General features: G+C 47.1%; 1 protein-coding gene across 1 annotated transcript in view; it reads left to right on the forward strand.

The window, feature by feature from the left end:
- Tiam1 (TIAM Rac1 associated GEF 1) overlaps positions 1-16084 on the forward strand; it is a 379222-nt gene that overhangs the window by 240094 nt on the left and 123044 nt on the right. The window contains 2 exon segments of the mRNA XM_037209650.1: positions 4110-4277; positions 13340-14313. Coding sequence (XP_037065545.1) covers positions 13351-14313 — 963 coding nt within the window. The 5' untranslated portion in view covers positions 4110-4277; positions 13340-13350.

Consider the following 16084-nt stretch of genomic DNA (forward strand, 5'->3'; position numbering starts at 1 on the left):
ATGTCTGTTCCAGGGGAACCTGTTTGTTAAGTATTACCAGAGATTCACTGCTGCAAAATTATAGTTTTGGGTTTTTTTTTTTTTTTTTTTTTTTTTTTTTTTTTTTTTTTTTTTTTTTTTTTAGTAGATGGTTCCCAACTTGTAGCCTGTACCCCAACAAGTGGTAATTCTGCGAATCTACCTCTTGCTTCATTACCTTGGGGGTGCATCTAAGCTATATTAGGAAACCGCTTTGCTCAGAACTAGGACTATGGGGTGGACATGGAAACTTGTAGGGATTTTCATTTGGCTGGTTAAAGGATCTGTTGATACTTGCCTTAAAAAACTGGCTGAGCTCAAAGTCATTTCATTCCTGTTTTATGGAATAAGAGTTGGGATCTATATCATGCTCATTCATCTGTATGAGAGAAAATTGATTTTGGGCTAAGACTTTCGATCCAGCCCCAGAGCTCTCGGTGGTTGCAGGGTTCACCTGAGAAGCAGGTGGGCACTCATCTTTGCGTGTGACTCCTCACTGTAGCCTCAGCTCTTACAAACACGACCTAACCCCTCAGTCCTCGTCCAGAACCTTGGATAGGAAACACTGTCCAGGGAGAGCCTCCCGGGAAACCACAGCCAGTGCGTGTGTGTGTGTGTGTGTGTGTGTGTTGTGTGTGTGTGTGTGTGTGTATATGAAATTTGTTACTGTGCCCATGAGGAAGCCTGGAGTTCCTGTAGTGGGACATGTGTCGTGCTGAGAGACTGACTCGGACATTGTGGGTTTTACAGATGTCCTGTTGTAGGGACAACGTTACAGTTGTTGGCTGTCACCAGGGTCCCTGTGACATTAAGCTGGATGTGTAGCTCAGTGGATGTACACTGTCACCCCCTCACCCCCACTTGGTTTCTTTTTCCAGTAGTGATCATCTTCATTGTTTTTATTTTTAATTTGATTTTATTTGTATGTGTGGGAGTATGTGCACAGACAGATGCACACACACACACACACACACACACACACACACACACACACACAGTGTTGAGCTCATCATGGCACCTGTGTGGAAGTCACAGGACAACTTGTGGGAAGTGGTTTTCTCCTCCTGCTGTGACACCCCCTGTAATCAAACTCAGATCTTCCGGCTTGGTGGCAGGAGCCTTGTCTTGCTGGGCCACCTTGCAGGCCCCTTTATTTTAAATCATTTCTGTATGGAAGTCAGGCCAAGTCTTTAAGTAACAATTTAAAAGCTGATGAATTTCTTTACTCTTGATTTTTAAATCATTAAGCAAGTGCTAGTGCCCTAGATCGATTGATCGAGCTATCCGTCCTATCTGTCCAATCCATCCGTCCAGTGCATTCTGATTTGGGAGCTAATACGAACATTAAAACCTAAGTTTTCTTGGCATTTATTGTATATGAGAGAAATGTTCAGAATTTTGACCCTGCCTTATCCCCCTCCCCGCTTTCAGGTTTTGAGTGAAAGGAAACTTTCTGATTCTCAATAATTGACTCGTTCCAGATGTTTGGGGTTATGGGAAAGGTGTAAAGGAAGAATTCACACTTAGGTAGAATTTAATGGCTGAGTCTTGTCATTGAAGCGAGGTACTTTGAAGGCAAGTACAGTACTCTTCTTTATACACATTGGCTCTTGAAACTTGCAAAGCAATACAAAACCAAACAATCCCCTCCGCCCAGTCCCTGCACAGTGCAACATCCAGCTGAAACACCACACACCTTCTGAGATGTCAGCTCCGTCTTCCTCATTCCATGGACTAGGGCAGCTGGATTCAGCCCTGTGCGCCTTTCCTCCCGCCCCGCACACACTCCCCTCTGTAAACTGCTCATTTGGTGCCCGGCAGGGAAAGTGTCCATGAGGGTGAGTCACCGTGAGACTGAAAACCTCGATGCATCAGAATGGTCGCCTGCATGACATAAGAAAGTCAGCCGGAGCTGTTGGCCCTTTCAGCCTGCCTTGTGTGTGCACCGGAACTTGGGCAAGCTTGAGAGTGCCCCAGCTGGGTTAATCTGGTCCCCAGATTGTTCCAGAACAAACGTAAGGGATGGACTTCATTCTACTTGTAAGATTCGGTTTCAGTGGATCTGGTGACATGCTAGCCCCCGTTACAGCAGCCCATCCCCCCGTGTGCTCCTTACGGTCTACGAACAAACAGTCCTGGCAAGGATAGTTCGTATTCAACAGAACCCATCACTGGCTAGGCGGGCAGTGCATTATGTAACATAGATGGTCTCATTTAATGCTCAAAACAACAACAAGAGTTTGGAACTTTTATTATCCCCAGTTTTAGATGGTGGATTAACAGTGAATTTTCAACTCGCAAAGCCAAGTTGCGACGACGAATGCATACAGCCTTTCCCCAGGCCCAAACTCCCATCCCCGAGCTTGGTGCATAGTTGCCTTCTGATTATCTAGAACTCTCTGTGAGTCTTGAAGAAAACCCAGGACGCCGATGTTTCTCAAGGCACCCTGGCACACGTCCACAAGGTCATCGTGGTGTCTGCTCACGACAGCCACAATGAGTGCTTGTTGGCACGTTGTACTCCGGCATATCTGCTGATTACAGAAGAACAAACGTGCCTTCTTCTTAGGCTACCTCATGTTTCAATCCCACAGACAAGGTTATGGATACATTTTTTCCCCCTCCCCAAACCAGGAGGGAAAAAATACCAAACAGACTCGGCGTTGTTTCCCCTTTGAATAATGTCCTATACTTTTATCCTTTCAACCAGTTCTTTTGTTCGGGTCTAGAAGACTATAGATAGAGAACATTGTAATTCTGGCAGATAGGATAATTTGTTTTTAAGGCTGAAAACTGCGTTCTCAGCCTCCGTGCTGCAGGTGGAAGACCCGCAGCCCGCAGGCAGCTCTGCCAGCGAGGATCGAGCCTCGCAGATTATTGGCAGCTGGTACGGTAATGAGTCCATTTCAATATAAATGGGTTGTTGCTTATTAATATCTGCCAGTTCCTAAGCAGTTCAGGGACGGCTTTGAAATTTGGGGGATTTGCAGAGAGAGCGGTAGCGGGGGGCGGGGGTGGGGTGCCTAGGAAGAGGGGACGGACAGGATGGCAGTGGGGGCAGTCTTGGAAAGGGCACACACATTGTGGGTTAATCACGGGGTATGGTGAGGGCTTCTGTTCCTTCCCCTGCCAGTGTGAGTCACGGGCCTTCACGGCTAAACAGCACGTTTTCCAAGATAAAGGGGAAACCAAACTCACTGTTCTAGTCCGTGCGGCCGTATGTGTTTACTTACTCCGTGCCTTTGCGGGCTTCCTTTCCACACATGAGGCAGTTTTCTCTCCGTGTTCCTGCTCCCCAGTGGCTGCCATCTCAGGCTCCCACCTTACAACAACCACCAGCAGTGGGTGGCGGCGGCCGGTGGCCCACGGAGGAATGTCTGGTTGGAGAGGGGTCAGATGCAGCCTCCCGGAGAGACCCTCCAGGCCTTTGTATTTGCAGTTTCACCTCAGAAAATCAGCCTCAAGTGTAAAAAAGGAGGGACCCATTGGCACTGTGGTTGTTGGAGCCGTCCTTGTTGACATTATTGTTATTATTGTTATTGTTGTTATTGTTATTATTGTTAATTATCTTGCTAAATAACTGTTTATACATTTTACCCAAATACTTTCCTCTGTATTTTCCTCATGAGCTTTCTCAGAGCGTGGTGTTTGAAGGAAACACACGGAGGGCAGGAAAGTTTGTGGAATTAGGGTGTGGGCCCCCCTCCATCATTTTCTTCAGGTCTCTCTGTCAGCGAAGTGCCTCTGTGAGGATGTTGAGGCCCCCTTGCTCCCTGGCCGTCCTGTTAAGACCCTTGGACAATTAAGAGAGGAGGATGAACAGTCTCCCGCAGGAACCTGCTGCTGTCGGCCAGTAGCTGGATCCATAGACAGGTTAAAACGAGAGTTTGCCGGGCTCTCCGTGGCCATCGCTACAGATAGGCTGGCATTTGTGTGGATCGGACCCAGCCTGTCCTCGTATACCTGTAGCTGAGCGTCACATCGCTTTATGCAAGGACATCGTATTTCACATAAAGTCGATATCAGCGAATCGATGCTTCTGCTGTGTCCTCTGCCTGACCATTGCCTTTCTGGTTTTCTGTCTCCTCCAGGTTTGGGGCTCATTCTCCCAGACTCAGGTGAGACCCTGATGGCACCCTGTGGGGCAGGTGCTGACACAAGCCCCAACTCCAGCCACTGACATCATCGCCAGCCTCAGTATCTAAATGCCACAGTGCTCTTGGGGCCAGTTGGGCTGGGCACCGCTGTTGCCTTTTAAGGTAGGTTTGTACGTGTCATTTAAGCCTCTGTGTGACTGGGTAGAAGTGCTTCAAAGATGGTGGGACGGATACACTAGACGGCAGTCATCAAACTGACGGTGCTGTGTATATACATGGTGGGAAAGGAATTCGGAGTCACTTCTGTGGATTAGAGCTGCACCCATCTGACAATTGAAAGCATCAGCGTTGACCCAAAAAACGAAATGGAAAGATCAAGTAGGCACCTATGAAGCCTTTTCCTTTCCTGAGAATTGCCCTCGGGGTCTTTTATCTCTGAGTTTCACCAGCTTTATGTTGGATTATGTTTGTGAAAAAAAAAAAAAAGAAAGCAGACTTGGTTCCCAAACCCAGCCTCAAACAAAGGTGTATTTCTCCTTGGGTTGTCTTTAAAGAGCAAAGATAAACACAGTCAAAATAATAATCTTCTAAGTCAAAGATGATTGCTTATTTACTGTAGAACGTGTTTAGTCTCTTGGGTTCAGGGTATTTGTGTGTGACTTGGCAAAAACTCTGTCCGTGCGTTGTAACGAATTAGCAAAAAACTTTCAGAGCTTCGCCTCAGTTTAATCTTAGCTCTTTCCCCCTCCGTCTTCAGGCACAGCATCCAGTAGGGAGAAAACAGGCTCGAAACCAAGCCCTCCCACCAGAATCTAATTTTAAATTTGCAATCTGTTGTCTTGTGATTTTTCACTTCAAATTTAACTTTGAAATAAATACATCTCATCCTTTCCACTTCGGCCTCGGAGGTCTGTTTTCCAGTCACGGCAGGGTAATCGCTGCATTTATTTTAATAAAATTTTAGATACCTCGGGGGAGTGGAAAGTGATGCTAATAATTATAACTCACAGCCATTGTTAGCTAGCTTCTGGTTGGGGCTCACACTGCCTTCATCCACAGAAGTGAAGCCTGGTGTGTGCGGTTTAACTTTTGACTTCAATGATACGAGGAGGATCCATCTAATGGGAATTATGGACCTTGCAATCTCATGCTGCATAGATTTTGAAGGGCTCTTGCTTTGAGGCTATCTTAGTGATGAACAGGACTGGGATTTCTGTAAAGAGAAGGTGCATAATGCCCAGACAAGTGGATGATGGCCACTACCACAGGAAGATACACTCAACGGAAGGACTGTGCGGAAATAAATAACCTGGCCACAGATACAGTTTGATGAGGTCAGAGTGCCATGAATCAGAAATAGAGAGATATACATAGATCCAAGCTAGGTAGAATTTTCCTTATCTTAGATACTTAGATCCAAGCCATCTGTTCAGAGTTTACATTTTGTTGTAGCTGTCTGTGTAGTGTGACATCTTTACTCTTTTAAATAAAAAAAAAAAAATCATTGACTTCTTAATGTTTTATTTATTTGTCTTTCCTTTAAAAAAAAAAAAAAATGAAATGTAGCGGCTGGAGAAATGACTCAGCTCTTAGTAGCACTTGCTGCTCTTCTAGAGTTCCAGAGTTTTGGTTTCTGGCATCCATGTTAAGTGACTTAAAACAACAACCTGTAGCTCCAGCTCTAGGGCATCTGGGGACCTCCTTTAGTCTCTGCTGGTACCTTCATGCTCATGTGCGATCGCGCGTGCGCGTGCGCACACGCGCGCGCGCACACACACACACACACAAATAAAAATAAAATAAATCTTTTAACAAAATGAATCTGGTGGTTAGGGATGTAGCCCAGCGATAGAGCACTTGCCTAGCCTCGTGCAAGACCCTGGATTCAGTCCCACCACCCTCTAGAGAAAAGCAACCAACTGTGGTGAAAATTGATGTGCTCTGTGAGTGCTCTGTCCAGGAGCTCCTTCACACATCTCCCTGTGTGTGAGAGGGAAATATTACTTTCTAGGAGTCCTGAGGAAATTTACCTTTCCCTGGAGTGTGGCTTAGATGGCATCTCTATAGAAGTTTTCATCTGTGGGTAAGAGGAGTCTTGTTCCAGGGACGTTTAGTGTTAATGGTGGGATTGTGGTTTTGGTTGTTGACTCCTAGCTAGGGCCCTCTAGGCCCAGCCAATCTACTGTCCGGGTTTTGTTCACTGGGACAGAACATCCTACTGTCTGCCACAGAAAGCCCTGCTGTCAATAGGGAGTGAGACATCATGAGCCATAAAAATATTATTATAATCTCCTTCGTGCTCAAGGGATGTGGTTATTTACACATTCTCCTGTATCCTTCTTCTCTCTTTCGCCTCTTTCTCCCATCGCCTGCACTTACTGGACTAGTTTTCTTTGCTCTCTCTGCCCAGGACTTTGACCAAACTAGAATGTTATTCTTCTAGTTCTGAGAAGAAACAGTGATCTAAAAATGTAATATAATTTTACAATAAATTTTAGATCATACAAGGCTCACCACTTCCTCCAATATTAATGATAGCTTAGATTTTCCCAAGCTTAAATTCTCTGTAGGAGGTTATGTTTTCCAGAGGGCTAATGTGTTTCCAAGCAACTTGAAGAACAGGGTAAGCAGGCTTTTGTGTGTGTGTGACCCCAAGTTTTATATAATACCTTTTTTAAAAATGTGTTCTGGGGCTGGCAAGATGTCCCAGTGGTTAAGAGCACATCTGCTCTTCCAGAGGACCCAGGTTCAATCCCCAGCACCAACATGGTGGCTGACAACTGTCTGTGAGCCTGTGAATCCAGTTGCAGAGGATCAGATGCCCTCTTCTGACCTCTGCAGGTAAAACACCCAGGAACAGAAAATAAATTAAACATCAGTAACTTTAAACATGTGTTCTGTTTTTCTGAGCAAGTCGTTGTTGTTCATGATGACCTCATATAGCAAGCAGTTATGTCCCCCCCTCCCCGCCCCTCCGTCTGTCCCTCCTCCCTCCCTCCCTTCCTTCTTCTCTTTTGAGATAGGGTTTCCTATGTGTAGCACTAGCTCTCCTTGACCTTGCTCTATAGACCAGGCTGGTCTCAAACTTGGCAATCCTCCTGCCTCTTCCTCCCCAAGTGCAGAGATTAATGGCATGTGCCGTCACACCTGGCCTAGCAGTTGCTTTTCATGTGTTTCAAGCATGTTTATCTTTACTTGAGGAGGTAGCTATAATAGCTGGTTTAAAGTCCCGTGTCATTATCCCACTGCCCGGGCACTGGACATTTGGCATCTGTTGGATTTTACCCCTGGAAGCTGGTTACATTTTCCTAGTTCTTTGGAATACTACAAGGGGATTTTAGCATCATGTGAGTTCCAGGTCTTACTGAAAATCACCCAATGGGCATGGATTTTGTGGTGGCTGTTACTCTAGCAGGGAATCTGAGAGTCGCTGGCTGGATTTAGGGTTTAGATCGAAGGCTCTTGGTTGTTGCAGGCTTCCATGTCAGCCTAGTGTCCAATGCCTTTACTTTGGGCTTGGGCTACATTTGTGACCACAAGGGTCAATCTGGGACTTGGGCTGCTCAGCCCTAAGTCTGTGCTGTGGTGTTTTGAGTCAGCCCCAGGCATGCACATCCAAGACATGTACGGGTTTGTACATATTAGGGGAGACTTGTCTCCGATCCTTCACTTTCTGAGGCCCCTGCTCACTCTCTGGCTTCCAGGGACCATTCCTGCTTCTGCTCAGGAGCACAGGATCTGTCTCCTGGTTTTGTTGCTTCTTCACTGTATTGGATGCTTAGCCTTGGTGCCAGCCTGGGCGAGAAGTTGGATCAATAAAGACAAAGGAGGAACTCACTGCTCTATTGAGTGGCTTCTTCCAGTCTGGGCTCTTCCTCAGTCTGTTTGCTTCTGTTTATTTTGGGTTTGGAGATTTAGTGGTGATTTATGGCCCGAGGTAGTACTTTGGTCCTTACTGATGGCAGATATTAACGATTCATTTTTGTTCACTACTTAGTAAAACAAAAGCTCTGCCCCCCGATAGTCACCCCCTCCCTCTTTCATTTAACCTTACTTTGGAACATTGTCTCTGAATTTCCTGACAGCATTTTCCCAGCTGATGCCTACTAGGTGTTTTTTGTTTTTTAATTTATTAGGGATGTAGTAGAATGTTCTAGGTGATTTTTTTTTTTTTTTGGGTAAAAAAGGGTTGGGAGGATTCTAAATGTATTTCTTCAGAAAAATTCCTTATTTTTATATTTAATTTTTTTTAACCAGACTAATCCATTCAGTTAAAGCTCAATTTATTTACTTCAAATTTTTTTTATTTCAAAATAAGTGCAGAGTCATGGGAAATTTTACTAAAAGCGTATGTTGGTTCCCTATTTCTCTTGGCTACACGGCTCACAAGTATGATAAGACAGCAGGGATTTGGCACTGTGTGTGTGTGTGTGTGTGTGTGTGTGTGTGTGTGTGTCCTTTTGTCCTTTGGAATATCCCTATCACTGTATGTCCCAGTGATAATATGGGACACAGCATCTGTATCATTTTTTTTTCAAATAAATTTAGTAAGCTATGGAATCCTATAGAAGCAATCCTTCCTTCCAGGTGTGCATGTGGAACACCTTAATAAAAAAGGTTGTGCATTTGGATAACCTTCCTAAAGGTAACTCCTAACTCCTTCCTTGGGTATCTAATTTGATGGAGCCTCAAGGCCCATTTAGGATAAATACTCACTGGGAAGCTTGTGTCTTCCGTGTAGCTAAGAGATCGTGCTGTTAACGAGACTTGAGAAGCTCTACCTATTCTGCCCTTGACCCTCGGCCTCCAGAGCGCCCAGGGCATCTCTGAACCTTCTGAGCTCACACTCAACCACTTTGAAATGTTACCCCAGCCCATCATGCTGTTCTGTCCTCCCACTCCGTTTGCCTGAGTCTTCTTGGACCTGAGCACTGTGAGCATGAATACAGGCAGAGAAGCCTATTCAGCTTAGCTTGTTGCTAAGCTTCTGTCTGTCAGGCAGCTTCAAACCATGGAGGAAGACAGGAGGTGCAGGCGGGATTCCCCGGATAGAGGCAAGAGTGGGGAGCATGATGGAGACTTACAGTTCATGGACAAGGGCAGTGTGGAACCGGGTGGTCCTGATTGTCTTTTCATTTTTAATTTTCTGTGTATGGGTGTTTTGCTTGCATGTATGTCTGTGTATCATGTGCATGCAGTGTCCATGGAGGCCAGAAGGGGGCAGCACCACCTTCTGGAGTTACAGATGATTGTGAGATGCCCCGTGGGGTCTTGGAATCGAACCCTGGTCCTCTGTAAGGACAGCAAGTGCTGTTCAACACTGAGCCGTCTCTCCAGCCTCCATGTCTGTCTTTTATTGTATGAGTTGTCAGCCTCCACTCCCTCCTGGATACCATAGCTGTCTGGGCCCCTGAAGATGAAAGATGAGCGAACTCAACACTAGTAAAATTTCCCAGCTCGAGGTCAGCTACAGGCCTCAATCTCTCTTAGCCTAAATGCTTGGGACGGGAAGTATTTCTGATTTGAGATTTTAGGGTATTTGGGATATTTTGGGGTGAGACCTAAGTGTAAATGTGTGTTTCATTTATAGTTCATATACATCTCTCACACACAGCCTGAAGCTGACTTTACACACTGTTTTTAAGGTGTCTGTGTTTTGACTACAGCCTGTTGTGTGGGGAAAGTGTGGCGCCTTCTGCTTGGGGCAGCCATCATATTGACATGTTTAGAGATGCTGAACTTGCGTCTTGGGGCGGTGGTCTGCACCTATTTGTATCTAGATTTCTGTACTTTTACTCATCTTTCCGATGCAGTTCTGTCTATCCTCCTTGCCTGAAGACTTCCCCCTTACTTGGGGTTGCGCGGTGACCATGTAGATGAGGAACTGTTCATCTCTGGCTTTTATTGAACTTCATCTGCGTCTATTAACTCTTTGGCCTGAGTGCAGAGGTTCTAGTCTTTTGTAGAGATTTTTTTTTTAAGAGTCACTTTCTGCCTGAATTAACAAGCCTGTGTTCTCGTTCTCTCTCTCTCTCTCTCTCTCTCTCTCTCTCTCTCTCTCCTCTCTCTCTCTCTCTCTCTCTTCTTCTCTCTCTCTCTCTCTGTCTCTCATCACACACACACACACACACACACACACACACACACACACACACTGGAAACCAGGTTTCCATGTTTGAAATAAAAACCAATCACAGGTTGCAAGGAGGATGGAATAGGAAGCTGATGGGAGCCGCTGACATTTTACCTGGGTGGGAGAAGGGCTGGGGCTTACCAGCTCTCTGGGCGTCCCCACCTGGGGCAGGGCTTGTGTTTCCTCCTCTGTAGTGAGCAATTTTAATTTTTTATCCTTATGTTATTTACAGAGCCCATCCCCACTCCCCAACCTGCCCTACAGGGACCTTCAGGGAGAAGCTTTCAAATTAAGGAGTGCTTCTGTAGACCCTAGAAACTTCATTTTTCTTAACTTCTGTTGCTTTATACTTTGTGCTGACTCTGCTGAGGTCATCCCCTGAGAATCTGTCCTGGTAGGATTTAGGAGATTTGGCTTTTGTCTCTGAGTTCTTATCCCGAAGATAAAAATGGCTTCCTTCCTACCTTGGCTCATGAAAAGCATCTTACTACTAAAAGTGCTATTAATCCAGCAGACCCGTCAGCTTGATGCATGGGCTGTTATAATTCTTGCACGTTGGGCCATTTCCTTTAGGAACACTCTCTTGGGGCTTTTAAGTTGATTGGTTTTCTCTGGGCTGAAAGAAACCTGCCCAGAAAGCTCTCATTTATATTTGCAGACTTTTGATAGTTTAATACAGGAAGGCAAGTGTGACTCCTGAATTGACAGTTTCGGCTTTTCTTCGATTCTGTTCATTCACTATAATTCTTTCCTCCTTTGAATTTCAACCCATGTGAGTCTTAAATTAAGCTGCAGCCAGCACTCATTCCCAGTCTTCTGTTTATTGACAAAACATACAGGAATCTTTATTTATGGCTTTTCGAGACAGGGTTTCTCTATGTAACCTTGGCTATCCTGGAACTTGCTCTGTAGAGCAGGCTTGGCCTCAGACTCTTAGAGATCCACCTGACTATGCCTCCCAAGTGCTGGGATTAAAGTCATGCCCCCCTACGCCCCACTAGGAATCTTAATTTATACTTAATTTAGCGTTTTGGAAAATTAGGAGCTGGGGTTGGGGCTGTAGTTCATTGTAACATGCATGAGGCTCTGGGTTCAAACTCCATCAGTAACTGTATGAACTGGCATGTAGCTGAATGGAGAACATGTGCTTCACATGAGCAAGGATTCCCAACACCTCAAAAATCAATAAAATAATAAAACGTGAGTTCTAGGAAATTGGCCATGGCCAATTTAGTGTTAGTGAAACTGTGTTTACATATGCTTGTAAAACTTGTAGCAAGTGTTAGACTTAGGGATGTATCATGGTCTTACATGGACCATTAATCTTTTGGTTTTCCTTAGGCTTCTTAAAGGCATCCACCAGAGAAGTATGAACGTTGTTGCTTTGAGATGTACTTGCTGCTGGTACAAAGGGGGGAATCTAAAGAAGATCCCCTTTGAGAATCATGATGTGTGGCTGGGTGGGGAATATTCTAGTATAGGAATAGTATAGGAATAGCTGAACATCTGGTATCTGGATGGATTACCTCTGAACCCAGTGGCGGCACATTACCTGGAGGTTTTTCCTGTGTGCCCTACATTGTCTTACAATAAGATGTGCTTGTCAGAGCTGAAGCCATTGCTTGGAGTCATCAGCAATTGTAGTGATTTCTGAGCCGACAGGAAGGTACCTTACATTAATGCATTTCTGTCTTGTTTGCTGTGATCATCAACCTCACTTCCTGTCCCTCTTGGTACCTTGTGGTCTCCTTGTTACAGCGCACCTTCCCTGGCTAGCTCAGTTTCAGAAGAGAAGAAGGTGTGTGCATCATTCACTGCTCACCTCTGGCTTCTAAAATACAGTAGGTGCTCAGCAGGTGTTTCTGGAACACATGGCTCTGCATGCAGTTGACAGAGCCGGTGCTGTGATTTGCCGAGGGAGGCCCTATTTTCTTTTGTCCTTTCCTGTGTGTGATCTTGAGTGTCTATGCTTGGAGGAGCACTGGAGAGGCTCCCGGAGCAAGGATCGAGGCCAGATAGAGTCACAGTTGTGAAGCCATGAAAAATTTCCTTTGCAACAGCATTGTGTCATCAGGTCAGAGATGGAGGCTAGGGATGTGTTAAGAGAGGACTGAGTCAGCCCGGTTGGTCCCGCTAGGCTGGACTGAGTTTGCTGGTTTCACAGTATGCGTTTTCTGTCTTGGGGCGTTCTGTACCAGATTCATGTTCACAGGTTGGATTTGCTCCCAGAAATAAACCCGTTAGTCAGCTGCCGAACGAGGTTTTTATTTTGTCCTTCCTATGGCCCTCCTCCCTCAGATCAAAGTTTTCAGAGTGCCTGTGAAATGGATGGTAGCAGTCTATGTTCTTCAGGATTTTGATTTGTTAGGAAAACATTGATTAGATATGCATTTTGAGGCTTTCAAGTTCTGATGGATTTTTGAGGTGTGGCTAGAATCCAAGTAAAGCAGGGGGAAAAAAAAACCCCAAACCGTGGAACAGATAAAACTATATAAGCAAAAACAAGAAAACAAACAGAACCCCCGGCATAAAGGAAGAAAGAAAATTGTTCTTTTAATAGATACCCAGGTTTGTACTTGAGTTTTCAGTGTTTGGTAAGAGCAGACTTTCCAATATATCATTGTGGTACTTCAGAAGAAAGATAAGGTGAGCAGAGTGGCCACCTGCGTGGGAGCAACACTCTGGGTATCCCATGGGCACCTGCCCTCTGAGCATGGGCACCTGCCCTCTGAGCAGGGGCACCTGCCCTCTGAGCAGGGGCATCTGCCCTCTGAGCACGGGCACCTGCCCTCTGAGCATGGGCATCTGCCCTCTGAGCAAAGACAGCTCCCTACTGAATTTACACGAGTGTTTCACCTCTCTGGGGACTATCTCAATAGATAATGGTTTCCTCACCTGTTGCCAGGTGAGATACATTTGTTCATATATTTGCCCACAGCACCCAGAAGCTGTGCTTTTATTTACCTAATCCCATAGTCAATTGTCTGCTCAGCCTGACCCTAAGCCCTTACTGCTGAGATCTTTATACCCATTTGAACACAGACTCAATTATCTCCTCTTTTTTTTTTTCTCTTCCCCCTTTGCGGTACAGACCATAAAACCATGGGAAACGCAGAAAGCCAAAATGTAGACCACGAGTTTTACGGAGAAAAGCATGCCAGCCTGGGGCGGAAACACACATCACGCTCCCTGCGACTGTCACACAAGACTCGGAGGACGCGGCATGCCTCCTCCGGGAAGGCGATCCACAGGAACTCCGAAGTGAGCACCCGGTCTAGCAGTACCCCCAGCCTCCCCCAGTCCCTGGCGGAAAATGGCTTGGAGCCCTTCTCCCAAGAAGGAGCCTTAGACGACTTCGGGGACCCCATCTGGGTGGATCGAGTAGACATGGGCTTGAGACCCGTATCTTACACGGATTCCTCCGTCACTCCCAGTGTAGACGGCAGCATGGTCCTCACCGCCGCCTCTGTGCAGAGCATGCCAGACTCAGAGGAGAGTCGGCTTTACCGGGATGACGCCACGTACTTGGCTGAGGGAGGCAGGAGGCAGCGTCCCTATACATCCAATGGGCCCACGTTCATGGAGACAGCGAGCTTTAAGAAGAAACGCTCCAAATCTGCAGACATCTGGCGGGAGGACAGCCTGGAATTCTCACTCTCCGATCTGAGCCAAGAACACTTAACAAGCAACGAAGAGATCTTGGGTTCCGCGGAAGAGAAGGATTGTGAGGAGGCTCGGGGGATGGAAGCAGAGACGAGTCCCAGGCAGCTCAGCACCTGTCAGCGAGCCAACTCCCTGGGTGACTTGTACGCTCAGAAAAACTCCGGGGTGAAGGCAAACGGAGGACCGAGGAACAGATTTTCAGGCTACTGTCGGAATTTGGTGTCTGATATTCCTGATCTCACAAAGCGTAAGATGCCACCGGCTGCTGCTGAAGAGACTCCTCCGTACAGTAATTATAACACACTTCCCTGTAGGAAATCGCACTGTCTTTCCGAAGGTGCCACCAACCCACAAATTAGCCTTAGCAAGAGCATGCAAGGCAGAAGAGCAAAAACCACCCAGGTAAAGCCTCAGAGATCTGTTTCCGTGTTTTGGAAGTGGTGCATGGCTCTTACCAGCGCATGATTTTGCTCTTCCCAGTTCCTCGTGTTAAAATCGGGCTTTTCCGGGGTTTGTCTGGCAGCTGCTGCAGCTGGTATGGCTTTGGCTGCGCCCCTCTTCCAGTTCTGTGGGTAAGGGGTGGGGATTGAGGGGTGTGTATGGGGTGAGGCGGGAGGGTGTGCGAGGAATGGCAATAGCCCTGTTAAGTTCGTTCTGGGAAACTGCCTCTCACCTCAGTCCCTCAACAGCATCTCCCCGACGGGACTTTCACACTCGGTGCACTCTGTGGGCACGCGGGCATGGTGGGTTGCGGCACTTGGGGCTCATATCCACGGTGCGGCAGGTGGGGAGACGAGGACCACGGTGGGGCAGCTCCTTGGAAGGAGCCCCTTCGACTCAGTGGTCGTTTGTCGGCGTCTCTCTGGTGTTGGCCAGGCTTGCTGTCTTACCAGGAGCCTTTTCAATTTCCTGTTCCTGGCGATGCGGCCAGCCCTGTCTCTGGAGGGAGGTCTAGCAGGAGGAATAACATGGGTGGGGTCCCAGTGTCTACGTTGTAGCCAAATGGTTTGACCTGGGGCAAACCCTGACTTTTAGAGGTCCCCCCCCTCCCCGAAGGGTGGGCATAAAGATGCTTTAGCTGCTCGCTTGGCAGGTGAATGTGGGGGAGAGGAGGGGTATGGGCAGATTTGCAGAAGAAGACTCGAAAAGCGTGTGACCTGTGGAAGGGGGGCCCACTGACTTGGCTGGCAAGGATAGCTTGAGTGGCTGACAGACAACCCTCCATGCTTTGGTCCTTTCCCGATGCTGCTGTTCCTTGTGGCAGATTTTGGGGAGTTCAGGATCCCGACCAGGTTGAGAAGTGGTCAGTGGATTGCGCTTCTGATCCCCAAGTGGATCTGAGCCATTTGCTTTGAAAGACACTGGGTAGCATGGTGACCTGCGAAGGCCGCTGCACTCCGGCCTGCCCAGTAGGGGGCAGTGCTGCACTCTCTGGCCTGGCCCTGGTTTGGGTCAACCGGGCACTGGCAGAGTGACTTTTAAGGTGGGCCAGTGGTAGAGGGCCTGGTGTGCGGCTGGGTTTCTTCCTGAAGATGGATTTTGCTGAGGCTGCCAAAGCCATTGTCCTAAGGCTTCACCTCTCCCTACCTGGTTGACTTTGGGCAAGTTAGGAGTTGTTTTGAAGCCTTGCCTAAGTGGAGGTAATGGGACCGGGGACTCGATCTCAGTGGCAAAGAACTTACTTGGCTGCAAGAGGCTGTGGGTTAGATCCTCAGCACCGTGGATGTGCACACACCAAGTCGGGGTAATAATAGGACAATTGGAGAAAATGGAGTGAAATCATCCATGAGTCATGAAGCCTGGTACTTAGGCAGCAGCCAGCGGGGGGTGGGGGATTGGTTCACCGTTAGAACCCTGAGCATTGTTAGTGGTACTGTGTGGGTTGAAGACTTGGGCAGTTGGGTGTTTGTGCCCAGATCTTGAGTTGGTGAAGACTCAGAATGTGCCGTCTGAGAAGGTGAGCAGGAACTGTGCATCTGAGAGGTACTGCCTGAATTTTAACCTCTTTTTTTCTGAGTTGAGATGATAACAAAAGTGAGATTATGGCAGAAATGACAGGTTCACATCCTACCTGATGGTCCCGCTAAGTATCCTGCGAGGCTCACTACTGAGCGGTCAGTTTGACAGGTCATAGACTTGGTGACCTGTTAAAGGGACACATGGAAAGCACCGA

The sequence above is a fragment of the Peromyscus leucopus genome, chromosome 12 (assembly GCF_004664715.2).
Source record: "Peromyscus leucopus breed LL Stock chromosome 12, UCI_PerLeu_2.1, whole genome shotgun sequence".
NCBI classification, from domain to species: Eukaryota; Metazoa; Chordata; class Mammalia; order Rodentia; family Cricetidae; genus Peromyscus; species Peromyscus leucopus.